Source organism: Vigna unguiculata, chromosome 2, assembly GCF_037176805.1.
Source record: "Vigna unguiculata cultivar grain cowpea cultivar isolate G323 ecotype 2 chromosome 2, ASM3717680v1, whole genome shotgun sequence".
NCBI classification, from domain to species: domain Eukaryota; kingdom Viridiplantae; phylum Streptophyta; class Magnoliopsida; order Fabales; family Fabaceae; genus Vigna; species Vigna unguiculata.
The window spans coordinates 37,362,647-37,385,932 of record NC_140793.1 but is presented as its reverse complement, the minus strand read 5'-3'; the positions used below and the strand labels follow the sequence as shown (position 1 = coordinate 37,385,932).

Sequence of the window (23,286 nt, the reverse complement as noted above, 5' to 3'; positions counted from 1 at the left end):
CTTTTTTCAATTTAGACCATGTATTCTTTATTTTTGTTCAATTTAATTCATATATTCGTTATTTTTGTTCAATTTAATTCATATATTTGTTATTTTTGTTCATTTTCGTTCCAGTTTTAGTTAAAATAAATCAATTTTGTCTCTTTCAAATTGACACCAAATTTAATATCTTTTATAAAAATTATACTAATATTTTTTTAATTACTTTTTAACATTAATTATATATTGAATGAAATTCTTATATTTAATTGTTAAATAAAATAAAATTATTTAAAATATTATTATAATATAATTATTAAATGTTTTGTTCTAATATTTATATTTTAAAATTGATATTTAAAAATATTTCAAATTATAAATATTTTAGAAAAATAAACTAATATTTATAAAATGAACATATAAATATAAAATATTTTAGATTTTAATATCTAAAATGCAATAAAAATATTAAATATTTTATATTTAAATGTTAATTTTACAAATGGAAACGGATATATATCACCAATATTAATATGTGGTATAATTGTGATTTAATATGAACAATTTTTTAAAATTAAATTTTTTAAAAGAAATTATGAGTTGATATGTAACTTGTACGATTCAAAAACATAACAAAAACAAAAAATTTAATTAAACAAAACAAAAATTAAATTAAACAAGCATAACTAGAAATCAAATATATATTTAAACCGACAAATTAAGAACTGCACCTTCCGGTCTATCCGAAAAAACTCAAATACCCTCATCTTTGCATCACACCATCACTTTTGTTTGTTGTCGTCGCTGTTACTGTTCTTGTACCACTGTTGCAGATCACCGTTGTTGCAGAGAAAAAAGATGAGAGGGAGAACGTGACACTTGAAGAAGAGAGAATGTTAAAAATAATATGAAAAATATATTTTAATTCATTTTTTTTACCCATTTTTAACTCTGACAAATTATTTTTTGGGCACATTTTATGCAGAGTATTTCCAAAAACTCGTTTCAGAAAGTATTATATGTGTTTCAGAAGGTTTGTTCCGAAAAATATTATTTCAAAATGTATTTTATTTTATGCCTTTTGGATATTTTATTTTAGAAATCTTGTTCCGATTTTTTTTTCCCACTCCCGTAAAGCTTGTTTTGAAAAGTGTTCAAAATATGTAATTTCATATACACTTCTATGTTGTGTTTGGATTCACTAAAATACTCTTCACGCAGATGATGCGAAACATATCTGGATAAGTTGATCTACAGCAAAGTATGAGTGCTGATTTATGGTGACCTTCCAATTTTAGTACTCCATACCGAAGAGATATGTAAGAAAAGATGTCATCTTAAATTTATGTGATTTTCAATGTCATTTAACCTATCACAGTTAACTTTTACTTATTTGTTTTCACTGTGCATAAAAACATGTAACTGTGCCGGTATGAATAATAATAATAATAATAATAATAATAATAATAATAATAATAATAATAATAATAATAATAATAATAATAATAATAATATTACAACTAATAACAACTTTCTTTAATAAATTGTAATAATAATATAATAATAATAAAAAAAATAATATAATTAGAAATAAAATAAAATTTTCTAATTTAAAATAACAATTTCAATTTATTTTAACATTATTTCTCTTATCAAAAATTAAATTTACATTACATTTATTGTGAAAGATAAAATTATAATCATACAATTTCATCTATTAAAAAAATTAAATAATTATTATCAATCATATTATACACAAATTTTCAGAAACTTTCCACTCACATCCACTTAAGTCATAATATATTATCACGATATATTTTTCTTAATCCAAACAATTTCATCTTCACTTACAAATCAACTCAAATCAATGCAAAATCATTATCCCAAATCTACACTTCAATCCAAACAAAGCATTACATATAGTAAAATGACCATTTTCAAAATTTGAATCGGTGTGCGAAGGAAGTCTGGAGCTGTAGGATGTAAAGGTTGAGAAATATGTTCCTAGCAAACCAAGAGTTGATGAGTTTATTCTTTGTGCACCTTCATAATTTTATCTTATGTTATGTTTGAATTTGCATGAGTATTCTTCGTGCAGATGAAACGTGAGTTGCAGACGTGTTTGCTTTCACTGATTTGCACTGATTTGAGAGGACGGATTTGCACATGAGTTACATATTTTAGCACTCTCCAAAATAAGAGAAAGGCAAAGAAAGACAACTCATCACGTTAAAATTACTTTATTGTCCCTGTGTTTAAGAATTTAATTTACTTATATTTCTTACTTTCTTTTATATATATATATATATATATATATATATATTATATTAATTATACATATATATATATATATTTAATTATTATTTTTTTAAATATTAATAATAATTATTATTATTATCATAAATATTATAATAATTAGTATTATATATAATAATAATAATATTATTATTCAAATTAATATGTTTTGCAAATTAATTAATTATATAAAATAAAATAAATTTAAATAAATGTGGAGATATAAATTAAATAGTTTATATTATAAATTATTTTAAATTATCATCGAGAATAATAATAATTTATTTTAAGTTATTAATGATAATATCAATAAATCATATTTTTATAATTTTAAATAACATTTTTAATTTTATTTTAATATCATTTCTTCTATTTACATTGAAGGGTAAAATGGTAATCATATAATTTACTTTATTAAAAATTATAATTTATTAAATTTTATCAATCATATCATACACAAATTTTTATAAACTTTTCACTCATATCTACTCAAGTCATACCATTTTTCCTTAATCCAAACAATCCCAACTTTTCTTACGAATCAACCTAAATTAACAATTAACGTAAATCTACTCCCCCAAATCCACACCCCAATCCAAACACAACATTAATGTGTGAGATTCTATAAATTATATCAATTAGAAAAATATAAGATTAAATATTTTAAGTAAAAGATAAAATGATTTATTAGATATAATTTAAAAGATTTATTTTATTTTAAAAATATTATGATAATAAATAAAATGATTTATTAGTTATTTAATTCAGAAGATTTATTTTAAAAATATAATGATATATAATTAAAATAGTATTTTAATAAAATATTTTAAATATAATATATAATTAAAAATATTATAAGTGTAATGGGTAACGTCTCTCAATTTCTAGTAAGTTTGTTTGCCACAGTTTCAACCTGAGTTATTTACTCAACTACTTCTTCTATCTCCTTCATCTTCATGCACCTTAGCTCTCTCCTGAGTGTTTGAAGCCACATTTGTTTCACTCGGTAATCCCCATTATATGCCTTCTCCAATATATCTTACACACTTCTTTTGAAGATTTGACATTTGTAATCTTCTCAAAGTCGGACTTGTCCAAAACTTATGTACAAAGTTGTCATGTCATTCACATGTGTTTCTTTCAACACTAAGACTGACCATCTAACTCTTTTTGGTTGTATTTTATATAATTTTATTATATAAAATTAATATTCCCTATTTTGTTATTATTATGGATTAACATTAATCAATAAATTAAATAATTTGTTAATATTAATTATATTGCACATGGTTATTATTTTTATAGGTAATATATAATTTTGAGTTTTTGATGAACTATCCGTGGTGAGTTGGATTATTTAGTAAACTGTATGAGATGGAGGTCTCTCGTGTCTACTGGTAGGTTATAAAATTGATACCACATTAGTCAGCTTTTTGAGTAACAACTTAAAAAAAAAAATCTTGCTATACGTTTTAGAATACCTATAAGAAAGAGAGAACAATAACATCTCATACTATGTGCTTCCATGGATCCTTCATTCATTCTGGGTACATAATCCTTTAAACTTTTACATGAATATATTATATTATTGTGTCTTATATTTTTATTTCTATCATTTTTTTTTCTTTCAAACACTAAAATAGTCATTCGAACTCTATTTTTTTTCATTCAGACACTCAAACTAACTGGCTCTTGATACTACTTTTATAGGCAACAACTCTCTTATTAAAAACTTATTAACCGCTTGTTGTTGTTTCAATACAATGAATAATATAATCTATAGATTCACATTTCCTCACAATTATATTCAAAGAATACCAAAACAACTATAAACGACTAATAGGTTATCTATGTAGACTTCAACTACTAGTACATTTACTATCATAATAATTAATTAACTATACCGATTAATTACGCATGACTACTAATATATTTAAATTTATTAAAAATCGAACACTTTTGCACCTTATTCATAATAGGTAGGCATGATATCTGTATTACTTGTTAAAAGACTTTAAATATAAGTGATCCATGGATCAATATTATTTGTTTGGATTCTGTTTTTTTTTTTTGTCATAAATAGTGGGAACATTTTTCGGGTTTCTAAATTTTTGCATTGTAAAGCAATATATCAGTTTGTTAATTATGTTTCCTTTTAACTTAAATTTTTTTATTTTTAAACGATTTTTTATAATGGAAGTTACCCGAAAAATTTGGTAAGCACAATGAGTTGATTTAAGATTTTACAGCCGAAGTCTACAAAATATGAATAATTTATTTTTGGGGTTAAATTATTGATTAGTCTCTCCAAATAGTTTGCGTTTTTTTCTTACTGTAAGTCCATAAGGGGGCGTATGCCTGTTGAAAATGTAGAGGTGGTACTGGTAAAACTTGAAAGAGAAGGTGGGAAAGGAGAAGAGGTTGTGGTTCAATTTCTTTTTTAAAGATGTAATGTTGGTTTGAAAGATTTGAAAAGAAGGGTAAATGTTGGTTTGAAAGATTTGAAAGGAAGGGTAGGAAAAACTGACATTTGGGAATAAAAAAAACTGAAGAGGTGGTGAAAGAATCTACCTTCGCATTACCTGAAATCAAACGAAATACATGATTCGGTCCTCCGATTCCTTGAAAGCAAAAAAAGGGTTCCATTTGCAGTTGCAGGCATGTTTTGTATCAACGGCGACCACAGGGGAGGTATACTCTAATCTGTTGCGAAGATATGCGCAGGACTCAGACTTGCTCCGTGGAAGAGCAATTCACGCAAAATCAATCACAGGGTCTATTCCTTCAACCCGTTTTCTTCAAAACCATTTGCTTAACATGTACGTCAAAATCGGAGACCTTTCTTCGGGCCTTAAAATGTTTGACGAAATGCCCAGCAGGAATGTGGTGTCTTGGTCCGCTGTCATGTCGGGTTGCGTCCAAAATGGCTGCGCTCGGGAGGCTCTTTCTTTGTTTAGCCGTATGCACCAGGAGGGAGTTACGAAACCGAATGAATTCACATTTGTTAGTGCTCTACACGCGTGCTCTTTAACTGAAGCTGAGAATTATGGGACTCTGCCTCACCAGATTTATTCGTTAGTTGTGCGGTCAGGATTTATGTCTAATATCTTCTTACTCAATGCCTTTTTGGCATCCCTAATCAGACATGGTAAGTTGTCGGAAGCCATTATGGTTTTTAAGACAAGCCCAGACAAGGATACCGTGTCTTGGAATACCATGATAGGGGGTTACTTGCAGTTTTCTTGTGGCCAGATTCCGGAATTTTGGTGTTCTATGAATCGTGAGGGTATTAGACCTGATAACTTTACATTTGCCACCGCCCTCACTGGGTTGGCTGCTCTGTCTTATCTTCAAATGGGAACGCAAGTTCATGCACACCTTGTCAAAAGTGGTTATGGGGATGACCTTTGTGTGGGCAACTCACTGGCTGATATGTATATAAAAAATCATAAGTTGGTCGAGGCTTTCAGAGCTTTTCATGAGACTCCTAACAAAGATGTGTGCTCTTGGTCCCAGATTGCCGCTGGATGTTTACATTCCGGGGAACCGAGAAAAGCACTTGCACTCGTTGCTGACATGAAGAGAATGGGTGTAAAGCCAAACAAATTTACCCTGACAACTGCCCTGAATGCTTGTGCGAGTTTGGCTTCACTAGAGGAAGGGAAACAGATTCATGGCTTGAGGATCAAACTTGAAGGTGACATAGACATCGATGTCTGTGTTGATAATGCTACTCTCGATATGTATGCAAAATGTGGATGCATGGATAGTGCATGGGATGTTTTTCGATCAATGAACTCCCGTTCTGTCATCTCATGGACAACAATGATAATGGCGTGTGCACAGAATGGCCAATCCAGAGAAGCTATTCAAATTTTTGAGGAAATGAGGGAGACAAGTGTACTGCCAAATCACATCACCTTCGTGTGTGTTCTTTATGCATGTAGTCAAGGTGGGTTTGTTGATGATGGGTGGAAGTACTTTTCCTCCATGACTCCAGACTATGGAATCTTTCCTGGAGAAGATCACTACGCCTGTATGGTGAATATTCTTGGCAAGGCTGGTCTTATTAAAGAAGCTAAGGAGTTAATCCTAAGAATGCCAGTTCAGCCGAGTGCGATAGTTTGGCAGACATTGCTCAGTGCTTGTCAGCTTCACGGGGATGTGCCAACTGGGAAACTTGCAGCAGAACGTGCCCTACGACGAGACCGAAAAGACCCATCAACCTATTTGTTGTTGTCTAACATGTTTGCTGAATATAGCAATTGGGATGGCGTGTTGATTCTGAGAGAACTGATGGAGATGAAGGATGTAAAGAAAGTTCCAGGATCCAGTTGGATTGAAATCACATAAGAAAAATCTTCATTTCACATCACTCTTTTTTAATTTTCAATTTGTTATTATGTGCCACATCTTTTGTAATGAATTTGTGTACTGATATATCGTACCATTTACTAACCCTCTTAAGTAAATACAAGAACTAAATAACAAAGAATGCACATCGAACTCAAAGGTAATAACGACTAAATACAAAATTTAACAAGATTTGCACAAAACTTATAAAAAATATTGATTAAAAAATGTATTAATAATAAATTTTACTCATATTACTGCATCTAAATGATTTCATTTTCGTTCTTTTACTTTTCCTTTTTCAATGCAATAAAATATAAGAATAAAACTAAAATTTGTAGTTGTTTCTTAAGAGACATTTTCTTAGTTTGAGACAAAAATATAGTCATTGAGAGTGTGATATATGTGGTATACAGGAGGAAGTGTGGATACTCTTTGTTCCCCATGTCGATTCGTTTTGTTTTTAAAGAGACGTGTTAAAAAATAAAACTTTTCTTGTGATTTTTTTTTCCAACAGATAATTTGGAAATCACACGTTTTATTTTATAATTATTTTAAAAGTAAAGTAACACTACAATACCAAAAGGGATTTATTTAAATATATAATTATTTATTTTATAAGAAAAGATAATTGTTTTGGAAGTTTGAAGAAGCAAAGATTATAGAAGATGATATATTAGACGGAAGAAGGGTAGGGGTTGGGGATTGTGTTGTTTGATACGTGGAAGAAAAGAAAAGAGAAGCTAAGCAGTGATGGAAAGGGCGGCACTGGTTCGCTGTCTGCCGTGCTCTTCGGTTTTGTGCAGAACGTACTTACACTCTCATTCTCACGCCTGTCGCCGTTTCTCCATTCCCTCTTTCCCAACCTTTTCGAGGCCTTCTTCATTTCTCCGCCGCCGCCCCTCCAGATTGCTTCCGTCTTCTTCCTCGCCCCCTCACTTCCGAACCTCCTCCAACCGCTTCTCTTCCTTCTCCCCTCGAGCTGTTCTTTCTCCGTCTCCTTCTCCTTCTCCAGGTATCCGTCTATCTCTATCTTTCCATCCATTTCATCATTTGGATTTTCTGTCTCATAAATTCCATCGCGTCTGTGTAGCCTTTCCTCAGGTTAACGATGAAGTTGCCCTTGAATTGGGCTTTCAGAAAGTCTCCGAGGAATTCATTCCTGAATGCAAATCTAAAGCGGTGCTTTTCAGGCATATCAAGACTGGGGCTCAAGTCATGTCTGTTTCCAATGACGATGAGAATAAAGTGTTTGGGATTGTTTTCCGCACTCCTCCGTAACTCCTAACTCCGCTTTACCATTATCTTTCAGTAGCTTCAAATATTTCTTTACCATTTCAATCTACTCATTCTTCTTCTCTTTACATGCTTCTTTTCCCCAGCAAAGACTCCACTGGTATCCCTCACATCTTGGAGCATAGCGTCTTATGCGGCTCGCGGAAATACCCTTTGAAAGAACCATTTGTTGAATTATTGAAAGGAAGCTTGAACACTTTCCTTAATGCATTCACGTATCCCGATAGGACATGTTACCCAGTTGCTTCCACAAATTCAAAGGTCACTTAAATTAACTTCTTTCGCCTCATTCTTCGATCCAATGATTGTTTGGCTTCACACTACGTACAGCTCATCTATAACTGTGAAATCTTCCATCTTCCTAAACAGGATTTCTATAACTTGGTTGACGTCTACCTCGATGCCGTATTCTTTCCGAGATGTGTCGAGGACTTTCAGATTTTTCAACAGGAGGGCTGGCACTTTGAGCTCAACGATCCTTCCGAAGATATCACTTATAAAGGTTTCGTGAAACATTATTAATCTCTTTATCCTTCTGCGCACCATTTGTCCTACCTCTACTTTTGGACTCTTATGCATTTCAATAGTTTCTAAAGATGTCCTATTTGTTTTCAGGTGTTGTGTTTAATGAGATGAAGGGTGTATACTCTCAACCAGATAATATACTTGGGCGTGCTTCTCAGCAGGCTAGTTTTTTAATGGCCCGCCCTTTCCTTATCCTCTTATATTCTGTATTTTGAACTGAACTTTCCTCTTTTCCTATACTTTTTTTCTTTCCACATTTTCGAATGAAACAATTGAGCACTTGTAATAGTCTTTAGATGAATATCCCTTTGTTGTCAGCATCGGGTTTTAAATTATGTTGATATTCATCGTTGCAATTTGTAAGCTGCTTTCTCTGGACATGAAAGCATACCACATTTTCTAAATTTATTGAATTTTCTAGTTTCAATTTTATGTTACAAGTATCAATTATGAGGAATTTTGTGAAATTTCTTGATAATTTTGTTGATTTCATTATATATCAGGCTCTTTTCCCAGACACTACCTATGGTGTTGACAGTGGAGGTGATCCTAGAGTTATTCCCAAGTTAACATTTGAAGAATTTAAGGTTTGTCTTGAGAATCCTGTTAAATACTTGTTGCACTAATATGTACAAGTTTTTTGTTGGCTTTTAGTTGTTTGTAGCCACCAACAGTGTTTGATTTATGCAGCTTGATGGGAAAAGTATACATTTTCATTTGCATTCTCACATTGGTGACCGGTTTACTTCCATACAGTCTACTGTGGATCTTATTAGCTGCTGCGAATATTTGATTTTCTTAATTTGAGACCCCTTTCATTTTGAACTTAACTGGCAGGAATTTCACCGCAAGTATTATCATCCTAGTAATTCACGCATATGGTTTTATGGAAATGATGATCCAAATGAGCGGCTCCGAATCCTAAGTGGTAATAAGATTTAATTTAACTTGCTCCTTAAATATACTTACTGAAAATTGAGAAGAGTTGCATTGTTGTAATGCTCTGGCAAATCCAAGTACTGACTCCTGATTAGAATAAATGAAGTATGTGGTCTAACTCTTAGTCCAAACTCCAAATACATTTACTCCTTGCTATGACAATGCAAGGATATTTTTGGATGACCTTGATTGAACTCTTTTAGCAAAGCAAATCAGATTAAACATATTGTTATCTCTTCTAAAATTACATTACAAAAGCAGAAGCCATAAAGTATAATCCGACTTACAGTAGTACAATAAAACTTTCCTTGAGTTGGTAGGTACTTTGCGATAGCAAATTACCCGTGTCTTTCTCTATTTTAACCATTCCACTTTTATCTTGTAAAACATGTCATCAATTTCTTTACCACTTTATAATATTATCGCAGATATTAATTCTAAAAGGAAACCTGTTGTATGACATATTTTTCCATTCACAATGCATATACTTTATTTTATTCCAATGTCAACAAAAACCATTTGTTTCCAAAATTTGTCCCTGAAGTTCAAGTTTAGAGTAAATTGCTTCTCCTAATACTTCAATCAAAAACTATAACACCTGACAAAGAATAGAATTGGGGATCATCTTGTATGTCCGTGATAAGCACCTCCTATACTAGATTAAACCAGAAAGGTTTAAGGTTGGGCCTTGATGCTATTCTATCTCAATAGGAATGTTCTTGTAAAATAAGATGAAATAGGGTTTTAGGATTAATCTCCCTTGTGTAAACCCTACACAAAGGACAGTTTATTTATATTGATAATGGGCCAAATCCCAGAAATACATAATGGGCTGAGCCCAACTATTAAACACAATATTATATCATCTAACACTCCCCCTCAAGCTGGTGCATACAAATCGTATGTACCAAGCTTGTTACAAAGATAATCAATTCTAGGTCCTCGAAGAGACTTAGTGAAAATATCTGCTAATTGATCACTTGAATTGACAAACTCGGTCTTGATGTCCCCGGATAGGATTTTTTCTCGAATGAAGTGACAGTCAATTTCAATGTGTTTGGTCCTCTCATGAAAGACAGGATTAGAGCTAATATGAAGAGCAGCCTGATTGTCACATATGAGTGTCATTTGAGTGACATCTCCAAATTGCAATTCTTGAAGCAATTGCTTAAGCCAAACAAGTTCACATGTGGCTAAAGCCATAGCTCTATATTCTGCTTCTGCACTAGATCTTGCCACAACACTTTGTTTCTTGCTCTTCCAAGAGATCAAATTACCACCAATTGAGACACAATATCCGGAAGTAGATCTTCTGTCGGAAGGAGATCCTGCCCAGTCAGCATCTGAATAACATACAACTTTTGTATCAGAGTTGGAATCATATAGTAAACCTTTTCCAGGAGAGCTTTTGATATACTTTAATATGCGAATAACTGCATTCCAATGTTCTTCACATGGGGAATTAAGGAATTGACTCACCACGCTAACAGCAAAGGAAATATCAGGACGAGTAACAGTAAGATAATTCAACTTTCCAACTAACCGTCTGTACTGTTCAGGATCTGAGAAAGGCTCCCCCTGTTTAGGTAGAAGTTTAATATTAGGATCCATGGGTGTTTCTACTGCTTTAGAATTCATTAATCCAGTTTCCTCCAGAATATCCAATGCATATTTCCTCTGAGATATGACAATACCACTATTGGATTGTGCTACTTCAATACCCAAGAAATACCTGAGTTTTCCAAGATCTTTGGTCTGAAAATGACGACAAAGATGTTGCTTTAAGAGGGAGATGCCAAGGTTGTCGCTTCCTGTGAGAACAATGTCATCAACATACACTATTAAGTAGATACATCCAGCACTGGAGTGACGATAAAAAACTGAATGATCCACTTCACTGCGAGACATGCCAAATTGTTGAACAACACTACTGAATTTTCCAAACCAGGCCCGAGGAGACTGCTTTAGGCCATATAAAGATTTGTGAAGACGACAAACCAATCCAGAAGACTCCCCCTGAGCAACAAAACCCGGAGGTTGCTCCATATAAATTTCTTCATTCAAATCGCCATTGAGGAATGCATTTTTGACATCAAATTGGTGAAGAGGCCATTGGCGAAGAGCAGCCATGGCAATGAATAAGCGAACAGATGCCATCTTGGCCACTGGAGAAAAAGTATCACCATAATCCAAACCAAAGATCTGTGTGTAACCTTTGGCAACAAGGCGAGCTTTGAGACGGTCAACAGTGCCATCAGGGCCAACTTTGATAGCATAGACCCACCTGCAACCAACAACAGATTTCCCGGATGGTAATTGAACAAGATCCCATGTTCCACTATGCCTGAGAGCACTCAATTCATCAAGCATGGCCTGACGCCAACCAGGGTGGGCTAATGCATCACCTAAAGATTTTGGAATTGACAAAGAGGAAATAGACGAAAGGCATGTATAGAAAGATGGAGAGATTCTATGATAACTCAAAGCAGCATAATGAGGAGAATGATTACGGGTAGAACGCATACCTTTACGAAGGGCAATGGGAAGATCAGACTCAGTTGTTGGAACCGGAGGAGACAAATAACTCGGCACTTGATGTGAGTCATGAGTTGGTGGTTGGCAACGATGTCTTCTGCTATAAACCTGAAGAGGTGGTCTATCCGCAATAGGTACACTCGGAGGTGGCTGAGGAGAATCCGAGGTGGCACTGGAAGTGGGCACACTAGGAGGATCACACACAACAGGGATATCTATAGTAGTAGATGGTGGCTCACAACGAGAAGAGGGGTGTGTGAAGTAAAAAGAAGACTCGTCAAAGGTGACATCAGCGGAGATAAAATGACGATTGAGGGAAGGAGAGAAACACTTATACCCTTTTTGTGAGCGGGGGAATCCTAAGAAGACACATTTGTGGGCTCTCGGAGACAACTTATCCAAGCCAGGACTAAAATCATGAACAAAACATGTGGACCCAAAGACTTTAAGAGGTAAAGGGTGAAGAGGGTCGTGAGGAAATAAAATAGAATGAGGAACTTGGTTATGCAAGACTGAAGAAGGCATGCGATTAATAAGATAACAAGCAGTAAGAACCGCATCACCCCAAAAATGTGAAGGAACTGCACCATGAATTAAAAGAGTGCGAGTTGTTTCAATAAGGTGCCTATTCTTGCGCTCAGCCACTCCATTTTGTTGGGGTGTATAAGCGCATGATGTTTGATGAAGAATGCCCTGAGAAGCCATAAAATGTTTGAAGGATTGAGAGAGATATTCACGACCATTATCACTCCGCAAATTTCGAATAGAAACCCCAAACTGTGTTTTAATTTCATGAAAGAATGATTGAAAAATAGAGAACAACTCAGAACGATTTTTCATTAAATATAACCAAGTACATCTTGAATAATCATCAATAAAAGTAACAAAATATTGAAAACCTAAAGTAGACTTAACACGACTAGGTCCCCAAATGTCCGAATGAACTAATGCAAAAGGGGACAAAGCTCGTTGTGAGACACTACAAGGAAACGAACTACGACTATGCTTTCCTAATTGACAAGACTCACACGACAAACTAGATAACTTGGACAAGCTGGGGACAAGTTGTTGCAGTTTGGCAAGGCTGGGATGACCAAATTGTGCATGAAGAAGGGATGGTGATTCCATAGCCGCGCCAACATGTGAAGGAGGACGAAGATGATACAGACCATGAGACTCACATCCGGTGCCAATCATGTGTCTCGAACTCCGGTCCTGTAAACAAACAGAATCTTTGGTAAAGGAAATAATACAATCAAGAGAACGAGTTAGTCGACTGACAGATAATAAATTGAATGGAGACCCAGGAACATAAAGAACATGATCAATGGATATGGATGGAAAAATATTAACAGTACCAACACCATGAGATGAGACTCTAGACCCATCAGCCATTGTAACTGAGGGTAAATGATCCGGACAAGACAAAGAAGAAAACAAAGATTTGTTACCAGTAATATGGTCTGTGGCGCCTGAGTCAAGAACCCAAGGACCAAGAGAATCAGAGTGAGTCAGGCCAACGAATGATGTACCTGTGCGTGCAACAGAGGCAGATGTAGTGGAACTAGAACTTTGACGTTCCTCATACCATTTGAGAAAGTCGTTGAAAATGGCAGGGTGCCCTGCGGTATCAGATGAAGCAGGATCCACAGTCGCTGATCGGGGAGGAGGATCAGAGTGAACTACTGCAGCAGACCGAGGAGGACGTCCATGTAGAGCATAACATTTGTCAATCTTGTGGCCTAATTTGCCACAATGGTCACACTTGGGTCGTCCCTTTCCCGGCTTGCGAGAACGATTGCGATCATCCCGCTGAGAGACCAAGACTGAGGAATCATCAGCACAAGTAGATGTATCAATGATTTGTTTTCTTGGCACACGTAAAAGGGCAGAACTAGTAGCAGTGAAGTTGGGCACAACAGGAGACCCCAAAATCTGGTCGCGAACATGGGAATATTCATCAGAAAGACCATGTAATGCCAATAACATAAAGAACTTTGACCGTTGCTCAAGTTCTTCAGCTGGAGTGGAGGCCGGAGGCAATAACTCATTAAACTCATGCAGAAGGGCATGAATTTTGCCCAAATATTCAGCCATGGGTCCAGGACTCTGCGGAGCAACAACTTTGAAAAGATCCTGACAAACACCATAAAGACGTTGAGTGTCATTGGTGTATAACAACTTGGCCTGTGCCCAAACGTCTGAACATGTTTCATATGAACGAAACATTTGTTTCAGCGAAGAGTTAATGGTGGACTTAATGACGATGCATAATTGGGCATCAATTTTCGTCCAGCGGGAAACTTCATCTGCAGCAACTGTAGTTACACTCTGGGTGAGATGATCTTCATATCCTTGACTCTTGAGCCAAAGTTTGATATCGGATGCCCATGTCGCGTAATTTGTGCCATCCAACTTGTCAATGGATAAATGCACATTGACGTAGTTGGTATAAACAGAGGGTTCAGACAGCGGAGTGCTTGAAGATGACACACTCGAATTGGCAGCGGAAGAAGCCATAGAGGGAGAAACCCTAAAAATTCAAGGTGCTCCGATTGAAACAACAACCACAGATTCAGAAAGAGCTCAAGAAGGCGATTCAGGCGAAGTTGATCGGCGCAGAAAACGACCGGCGACGCGCCGTCACGCGCGGCGGAGAGGTGGCGGCTGCCGGAGCTTGCGGCGGCGCGTGGAGGCGCGTGAGAGCTCCGATGGCGGCGATCTCTGCGGCGTTGGAGTCGCCTGGCCGAGACGAACAAAACCGTCTGGTCGTCGGTCGAAACTGCAGCTCCGGCGACGGCGGCGGCGGCGGCGGCGACGGTGACGACGACAGAAGCGGCGGCAATGAGCGGCGGCGGGACGGTGGCTGTAGTAAACTAACCTAAGCTCTAGATACCATGTAAAATAAGATGAAATAGGGTTTTAGGATTAATCTCCCTTGTGTAAACCCTACACAAAGGACAGTTTATTTATATTGATAATGGGCCAAATTCCAGAAATACATAATGGGCTGAGCCCAACTATTAAACACAATATTATATCATCTAACAGTTCTCATACTAGTTGTTACCTCATTGTGCATGAGTTTGTATTGATTTCCCCTTGGAAGATTCTATTATTTTCTCTCCAAGAGCTTCCAGAATAATTACAGACATATCTTTCTTTGGATTATAGGTTTTACTTTTTATATTTCTCTATTTTTAACACTGCGTTCTATACACTGTTATTTTGCTGGTAACTAAAATGTTTCCTTGTTTTTCTGTTTATGATCTAATTATACTGGGTTCTGATTCATAGCAATAAGTCACTTACTTCTTCCTATTCTCTGTTGCCCAGAATATTTAGACTTATTTGACTCTAGTTTGGCCTCTGAAGAATCAAGGGTTGAACCGCAGACACTATTTTCAAAGCCAGTCCGGATTGTTGAGACATATCCTGCTGGTGAAGAGGGTGATTTAAAGAAGAAGCACATGGTCTGTCTTAACTGGTTGCTCTCTGATAAGCCCTTGGACCTGGAAACTGAGCTGACAATAGGATTTCTGAATCACCTTCTGTTGGGCACTCCTGCTTCACCACTGAGGAAAATTTTGCTAGAAAGTGGACTGGGCGATGCCATTGTTGGTGGTGGGGTTGAAGATGAACTACTCCAGCCTCAATTTAGCATTGGAATGAAGGGTGTTTCTGAAGATGATATTCATAGAGTAGAAGAACTGGTCACAAGTACACTTAAAAAATTGGCAGAGGAAGGTTTTGATACAGATGCAATTGAGGCTTCTATGAATACAATTGAATTTTCTTTGAGAGAGAACAACACTGGGTCATTTCCTCGTGGATTGTCTCTTATGCTCCAGTCCATGGTAAGATATGCTAAATCTTTTTGTGGTTGAAAATGCACATCCTTCTTCCATTAAGATTTGTAATTGTTCTTGTTGAGAATCAGAATAATAGATTTTGTTTATTTTAGAGGAAACAATGTCCTCGAATCGTGCAGAATAAATGTAATGAGTCTGCAGAATTAGTTGTGTATTCATATACATGGTATTCTATCCAATGTATTTGAGTTCTTTGTTGTAACTGTTTTGATTTTAATTTGTAGGGTAAATGGATTTATGATATGAATCCCTTTGAGCCATTGAAGTATGAGAAGCCTCTTCAAGGTCTAAAATCTAGAATATCAAAAGAGGGCTCTAAGTCTGTTTTTTCTCCTCTAATAGAGAAATTCATCTTGAACAATCCACACAAAGTTACCGTGGAAATGCAGGTTCGTTATTACATAGGCTTAAAAACATGTGTTAGTGTGAAAGCCATCTTTCATCCAATATACGTTGGTCTTTATTGATGGCAGTCATTCCTTTTCAGCCCGATCCTGAAAAAGCTGCTCGTGAGGAAGCCACTGAGAAACAGATATTGCAGAAAGTTAAAACTAGTATGACAGCAGAAGATCTGGCAGAGTTAACCCGTGCTACACGTGAGCTTCAACTTAAACAGGAAACCCCTGACCCACCGGAAGCTTTGAAAACTGTTCCTAGCCTTTCTCTACAAGATATTCCTAAAGAACCTATTCGTATTCCCACTGAGGTTTATCACTACTTCCCTTCAATGAGATATATATGTTTGCTTTATGATCTGTAGAGATTCACAAGAACCTGCTTGCTTAATGTAGGTTGGGGATATCAATGGTGTAAAAGTTTTGCAACATGATCTTTTCACCAATGATGTTCTTTACACTGAAATAGTATTCAACATGAATTCATTGAAGCAAGAGCTTCTTCCATTAGTGCCACTGTTTTGGTAATTATACAGCCTCTGCAAGTTGTTTTACATTTTATTTCCATTCATCTATAGCTCCTAATATTTATTTGCGAAGTTAATTTATTTCTTGGAAACCATATTCAATTGGTTGACTAGTTATATTATCATTAAGCTTCATCAGTCTGGAGCTTAGTTATCAAAATCCATGTATGGACACTGGTTTGTGCATGAACAGTATTCCTGCTAAATTCTGCTATATCTTCTTTGGATTTTATTTTCTCTTATATAATATTTTTAACTTTATAACTTTTATTGTTATTATTATTATTATTATTATAATTATTGGAGTATCATAACAGTAAATTGACCAATATCATTTTATTATATTACTAAAATATTTAAAAAGAAAAATAGTAATGGTATTTTTATGCCACAGCATAGTAAAATTTATATAGTACTTTTTTTTTATCTAGATAAATTTCAGTAATTATTTTTATGTAACAAATGTTATATAATGGTTTTATTGTTTGATTATTGTCACCCTAAAATAATAATGTTACTAACTTATTGTTTTGCATTAAATCTTCCTGGGCTGCTCAGTGAGAGTCTGATAATTGGTCTGTAGTCCATGACTTTTCTTGATTATTATTTAGTGCTTGTTCGGAAAAAAAAAGTTGCCCTTGAGGTGAATTGACGTATCCCCAGTGTCAGCCTGTGTTACTATTATGTTCAGTGCTTTGAGAAAGTGGGAATATCCATTTGAAGCCCCTCAAACGACAATTCAAACTTAGTTCCTAACTTTGCAAAAATGTCATTCCTTTAGGCTTTGAAGCCAGTAAAAAATGAGGCAGAAAAGGACTAGAATGACTTCTTACAATGTCTTGGACTAATTGAAAGTTTAGATAGTTAAGAGACTAAAGTGTTTGACTTACATCGAAATAGCTAATTTGTCTCCCCTTTTGATGTTTGATTCTTCAATTCCTCTTCATAATTATGTGTATATCAAAATCAACAGCATCTACTTTGACAGATAAATAATATAAAGCTCTATTGTCAGTAACTCTCATGTTATTTTTGACAGCCAATCATTGTTGGAGATGGGAACAAAGGACCTAACTTTTGTCCAATTAAACCAATTAATTGGGAGAAAAACGGGAGGAATATCAGTTTATCCACTCACATCATCGGTGCGGGGCAAGGAAGATCCATGTAGTCACATGGTTGTTCGAGGCAAAGCCATGGCTGGATGTGTTGAAGACCTTTATGACTTGGTACTTTTATTTATATAAAAGTTTCAAATTTCAACAAACTATATTAGCCTAGAATTTTTAATTGTGGTCATGTAAATCCTAAATGCTTCTGCTCTAGGTTAATTCTGTTCTTCAAGATGTCCAATTTACAGACCAACAGCGTTTCAAACAATTTGTTTCCCAGAGTAAAGCAAGAATGGAGGTAATTAGTGAAATGTTTCATGTAAAGGGAGCACAAAAATCATAAAAAGTGACTTATCTATATTTTGCTTTCGTCTATTGTCAGAATCGGTTAAGAGGAAGTGGTCACGGAATTGCAGCTGCAAGGATGGATGCAAAACTAAATGCAGCAGGTTGGATGTCAGAAAAGATGGGAGGTCTAAGGTTGGCAAATCTATATACTCTTGTGACCTTCTGCAAGGGTGCATTTATAAATAATTCTCTGTTATTATATCCATTATTGTCATATTAAATGCTACAAGTAATATTATTTTATTTATTGGATTTAAATACTAATTGTAGTTTAGGAGAATACAACACAATTATGATCTCATTGATTAATTGAAGTGATGAAGGATGATAGAATGGGCAGAGTTGGTTGGAAACTATCTTGCCAATTTGATTACAGATCAAACTTAATCAAACTTGTGGGTAAGGGAAAAGTAAAACCAAAGATAAGGTTGAGATATGGTCTCATTCTATTCTGTGATTCTAGAAATTATTTTAATTTTGAAAAATAAAAATTCTCATAATATTTAACTTTATGTTCAAATTTCACATGATAGTCAATTCCGTTGGTTTGAGTAAAACCCTTGACAACCAACCAAGCTTTATATATCCTTCAATGGATCCATCTATCATTTTGCCTTATACCTAATTGTGAATCCCCATTTTCATCTCAATATTGCCTTTTCTCTAGGCAAATCAGCCGTTTCCAAGTCTTATTTTTTTTTTTGGAGTTTTTGTATCCTAAGACAGCTGGCCAGTCATGAACCTTTAAGGCATCCTGTATATCCGTTCAGAATTTCTTTTGTCAGTTTTTTTCATTCAATAGGCATTCTTCTGTGTGAGAAACCATTTCTTTCGTGGGTTTTTTATCTTTTCAATTTTTGGTGGCAAGAACTTCAATCAATGGTGTATCTAGATGATGGGTGTCATCTTTAGCTTCCAAGAAGTGGAGGAAGGTGCTATGGAGGCATAGAGGGCAGTATACAGGGAATCTAAGAAGAAAGACTTCAGAGCTCTTTTACTGATCCATCAATGTGTGTGTTCTACCAATTTTGAGAAGATATCCCAGGATATTTTGAATTAGTTATATGGAGGTTTGGTGGATAAAGTAAAAAAAAGTGAAGCTTAAATCCCTTTGTTAACCAACAAACAAGCAATGAGAAAGAAACAAACACAGAAGCACCCACACAATGTAGAGCCGAAACAAGTCTAGTATATAAACAAGAAAATACAATGAGTTTTAGTGCTCGTTTATTGTATAGAAGGCACCCATATGTAGGTGACAACAAAAGGGTAGAAAGTAAGTTAGAACTGAAAACAAAAATCTAACAAACATAACAAAGTTAGACTATTGCTTACCATTGGATTGTCTACCTAGCTGAACAATCTACACTTCCAGATGGTCTATCACATACTGAAAGTTCTGGGTATCACCTAACAAAATCTGCATTGACTTGGAGTCTCTATCATTAGCATTTCTCCCAGCAATCAACATTCAACAAGTCCAAACGGTTGATGAACAAGTTGTCCTTTGAGTCCACCTTCTTTAATCCTCTTCTCAATGCAAATAAAGTGATATCTATTGTCAATATGTTTGGTTCGCTCGTGGTGAAGATGATTGTTGGCCAAACAAATTGCATTGAAAACTATCACAGAAGATGACAGCCTTCTGCTGCTAAAATCTAAGGTTATTCCTCATGAGTCAACTAATTTACCATTGATTTCAATCTGTGACTCATACTTGGACCACGATGCGTTCGGTACACATAGTGCTGTTTACATGGTCTGACAGCCTTTAGGGAATACAGTATTAAGACACAGAAAAATGAAAAAGTCAGAGAGCCACTAAAATCTCGATAGTGTGCCTCTAAGTAGGACAATCCATATACTGATTAACCTATGAACCCATGCAAATACATATACATAAATAAACTAAACCTCAACATTTAAGTGTAGCACCACACATCACCACATCAGGCTGTTGACATAAAGATATATAAAGAATTCATCTAGGAATGAGATTATTCATACAAAGACTTGAGATTTCTTGATCACTCTCCTCATATGTTCTCATATTTATATCAATAGAATTTTGATACAATGAGTATAGGGAAGAGCCAAGATCAAGCTAGATTCCGAGGTAAAAAGATAGATACGGCTTGTATAGCAGTTTTTCAATACAACTACTTCCTATATTCAATACCTATTGTAATACAGAATCATCATAACCTGTCAACATTGTAAAGATGGTGACTTGGGTATTTTCTGCCCTTGATTGTCTGTATTAGATAATCTAAAATGCTCATCATATGGAGCTTCTAGTAGGTTTCCTTTGTGTGCTAAGGCTTCCTGCATTGTGCCTGCCAAGGGTTTTCTTCAATCATGGGCTTATCTTCATGTTCCAGCTTGAAGCTGCTTTGGGGTTTGGAACTCTATTAGTTTCCCCAGACCTATATTGTCTGGCCATTGTTGTTTTCGCCATGGTGGGTGGATTCCCGGATCAGAGTGTTGTGCTCTATACCATGTAGTTTAGGAGAAGGATAGGTAGAATTCAAAGTAGTAGATAAGGGGAAGATAAAAATATATAAGACTGAGATTTAGATGGATCTTATCTTATCTGTCCCTAGTTTCTAAAAGAATTATTTAAAATTTTTGAAAGAGAAAGTCCTTAGAACTTTGACATTACTATTATATGTTAAAGGTTTGAAATTTCATGATTGTCTCTTTTACTCTACTTTTTATTATTGAAACAATACTGAGTATAATTCCTGTTGTATACCTATATATTTATTGATTATTCTTTCCAGTTACCTTGAATTCCTCCAAACCCTTGAAAAGAGAGTTGATCAAGACTGGGTTGATATCTCATCTTCTCTTGAGGAAATTCGAAAATCTATATTTACCAAACAAGGCTGCTTGGTAAATGTCACTGCTGATAGGAAAAACCTTGCAAACGCAGAGAAAGTTGTGAGCAAATTTGTTGATCTTCTTCCCACTAGCTCTCCCATTGCAACAACTCCTCGTAATTTTAGACTTCCATTGACAAATGAAGCTATTGTGATTCCTACTCAGGTAATATAATATAATGTTGTTATCGCTATTCATATGTTTATTTCTGTCACGCAGAGTGTAATTGATCCAGAAGTTTCTTTTTTTCATTTTTCCCTGTTATCTTTATTTTGTTTTTATCAACATATCACGGTGATTCTTCTATAGGTTAATTATGTGGGAAAAGCAGCCAACATTTATGATGTTGGTTATCAGCTTAATGGGAGTGCATACGTTATTTCCAAATATATTAGCAATACATGGTTGTGGGATCGGGTACGTGTCAGTGGTGGAGCTTACGGAGGCTTCTGTGATTTTGATACTCACTCAGGCAAGTTGAACTATATTTAACATTAGCAATAATTATTGAAAGAATTTAATTTTTATATAGTCTGTGCAACTTTTATACTAGCAGCCAACAGGAAGCAATTTTAGGTATGAGTCAACTAATTTACCTTTTGTTTCAATCTGCCATTATATAAATGTAAAAAATATTTACGCTGTCTCTGTAGTCTAATTAAATTCCTTTTAAAAAAACATCCCTGCAATCTTACCTTTTTCTGCTTCTAGGAGTGTTCTCCTTCTTATCGTATCGTGATCCCAATTTGCTGAAGACACTTGATGTATATGATGGAACTGGTGACTTCTTAAGAAAACTACAAATAGATGACGACACTTTGACAAAAGCCATAATTGGAACCATTGGGGATGTAGATGCTTATCAACTTCCGGATGCCAAAGGTTACAGTAGGTATGTTTATGAGATAGTTGATGCTTTCGAAGCCTGTTTTCTATGTTTATCGGTTCTTTTGCCACTCAATGACCAAACAACAGAGACTGGACCAGACACAAATACACTCCAAGCAAAGATTACTTGCTGAATTATTAGTAGTTGCGTCTAAAATGTGCAATTGTTGTTTTCTTCTCTCTTATTGTAGTTACAAACTGTGCTTGCTTTTCATTTAATTTGCAGTATGTTGCGGTACTTGCTGGGTATCACAGAGGAAGAAAGACAAATAAGACGTGAAGAAATATTATCTACTAGGTGAATATGTTATCTTTACTCTTTACGAATACGTGATCATTTGATCTGTGGCTAATGCTGAAGCAGAATAATGTATCTGATCTCAATATATCTCACTGTGTGGTGGGGAGCAACAATCCCAACACGTTTTTCTGAAGTTGGAATCAATGAAAATTTTAACACAGCTGATTTTCTGTGTCGTTGCTGCCCCCACAGACTAGTCTCCGTAAATGCGTTGCTTTATTTAAGACATTTCTTAAATATTTTGCAAGGTTATGCCTCATTGTTGGCCTTGAATTCGGTTATTCACTTGTAAAAGTACTAATGAATTAAAAAATATGGAACTTTTTGCATATAAATTCCATGTATACCTGGCCAACTTGGTGCTACGACTTATGTACTGAACTTAATTCTGACCTTTGAAACCATTTGTTGTTCTTATTATACTGTTTTTTATTTCTGCCAGTTTGAAGGACTTCAAAAATTTTACGGATGCAATGGAAGCAGTTAAGAACAAAGGGGTTGTGGTTGCAGTGGCATCTCCCGAGGATGTAGAAGCTGCTAAAAAGAATCGTCCCAACTTTTTTCAAGTGAAGAAAGCCCTTTAGTTTCAGGATTGATTCTGTACTGATTAGAAATTGTATTTTTTTCATGATTTTCTCTAATTTAGAATATAACATTATAGCTCGTCCATGATCATTGATCAAGAAATTCTCTTCCCCACCGGATAAAATAGGACTCCTTAATTCATTATTTTACACCTACGATTATACAACTTCTCAAAAGCCCTTCTTAGTGCACACGTTTCCGTTCTTGCTGTTGTTTTTGATAGGTTTCTTGGCCTTTAGTCTCCTAACAGTTTTTCTACCAACTTTTTAGTAAATTTAATGTTTTAATCAAGAGAAATACTAGCCGAGTGAACCTTACTGAAAAGTACAATTATTTTCTTGTTTTAGGTCTTATTTGATGACTTTTTCTCTTTCTCTCGTAATTTTTAATGAACTTTAGTTGGTATAAAATGGGTTAGAAATGGTTAACAGGATGTGATGTTAATTGTCGAGA

At 35.0% G+C, this 23,286-nt stretch overlaps 2 protein-coding genes across 2 annotated transcripts; both read left to right on the top strand.

Moving 5' to 3' along the window:
• Window positions 1-4,546: 4,546 nt before the first annotated feature.
• Window positions 4,547-6,732, top strand: LOC114174654 (pentatricopeptide repeat-containing protein At2g13600-like). Its single transcript, XM_028059482.2, has one exon. It carries the CDS (start codon window positions 4,876-4,878, stop codon window positions 6,625-6,627), a length of 1,752 nt encoding a protein of 583 aa, XP_027915283.1. The 5' UTR covers window positions 4,547-4,875; the 3' UTR covers window positions 6,628-6,732.
• A 574-nt stretch (window positions 6,733-7,306) lies between these two features.
• Window positions 7,307-23,026, top strand: LOC114173433 (presequence protease 1, chloroplastic/mitochondrial-like). The gene is made up of 19 exons (XM_028057835.2): window positions 7,307-7,642; window positions 7,721-7,904; window positions 8,010-8,184; window positions 8,293-8,425; window positions 8,539-8,609; window positions 8,952-9,035; window positions 9,286-9,376; window positions 15,259-15,779; window positions 16,019-16,183; window positions 16,282-16,500; window positions 16,586-16,713; window positions 17,756-17,945; window positions 18,043-18,126; window positions 18,211-18,308; window positions 20,960-21,224; window positions 21,369-21,531; window positions 21,771-21,951; window positions 22,174-22,245; window positions 22,691-23,026. The coding sequence occupies exons 1-19, from the start codon at window positions 7,381-7,383 to the stop codon at window positions 22,830-22,832; spliced, it is 3,228 nt and encodes a 1,075-aa protein (XP_027913636.1). The 5' UTR covers window positions 7,307-7,380; the 3' UTR covers window positions 22,833-23,026.
• The last annotated feature ends 260 nt before the right edge of the window (window positions 23,027-23,286 follow it).

What these genes read in the sequence shown, in the direction of transcription:
- LOC114174654 (XM_028059482.2), top strand. Translation starts at nt 4,876, where the DNA reads ATGATTCGGTCCTCCGATTCCTTGAAAGCAAAAAAAGGGTTCCATTTG.
- LOC114173433 (XM_028057835.2), top strand. Translation starts at nt 7,381, where the DNA reads ATGGAAAGGGCGGCACTGGTTCGCTGTCTGCCGTGCTCTTCGGTTTTG. An exon ending in TTGGGCGTGCTTCTCAGCAG is followed by an intron (nt 8,610 to 8,951) that starts GCTAGTTTTTTA and finishes ATTATATATCAG; the next exon opens with GCTCTTTTCCCAGACACTAC. An exon ending in GAAGAAATATTATCTACTAG is followed by an intron (nt 22,246 to 22,690) that starts GTGAATATGTTA and finishes TATTTCTGCCAG; the next exon opens with TTTGAAGGACTTCAAAAATT.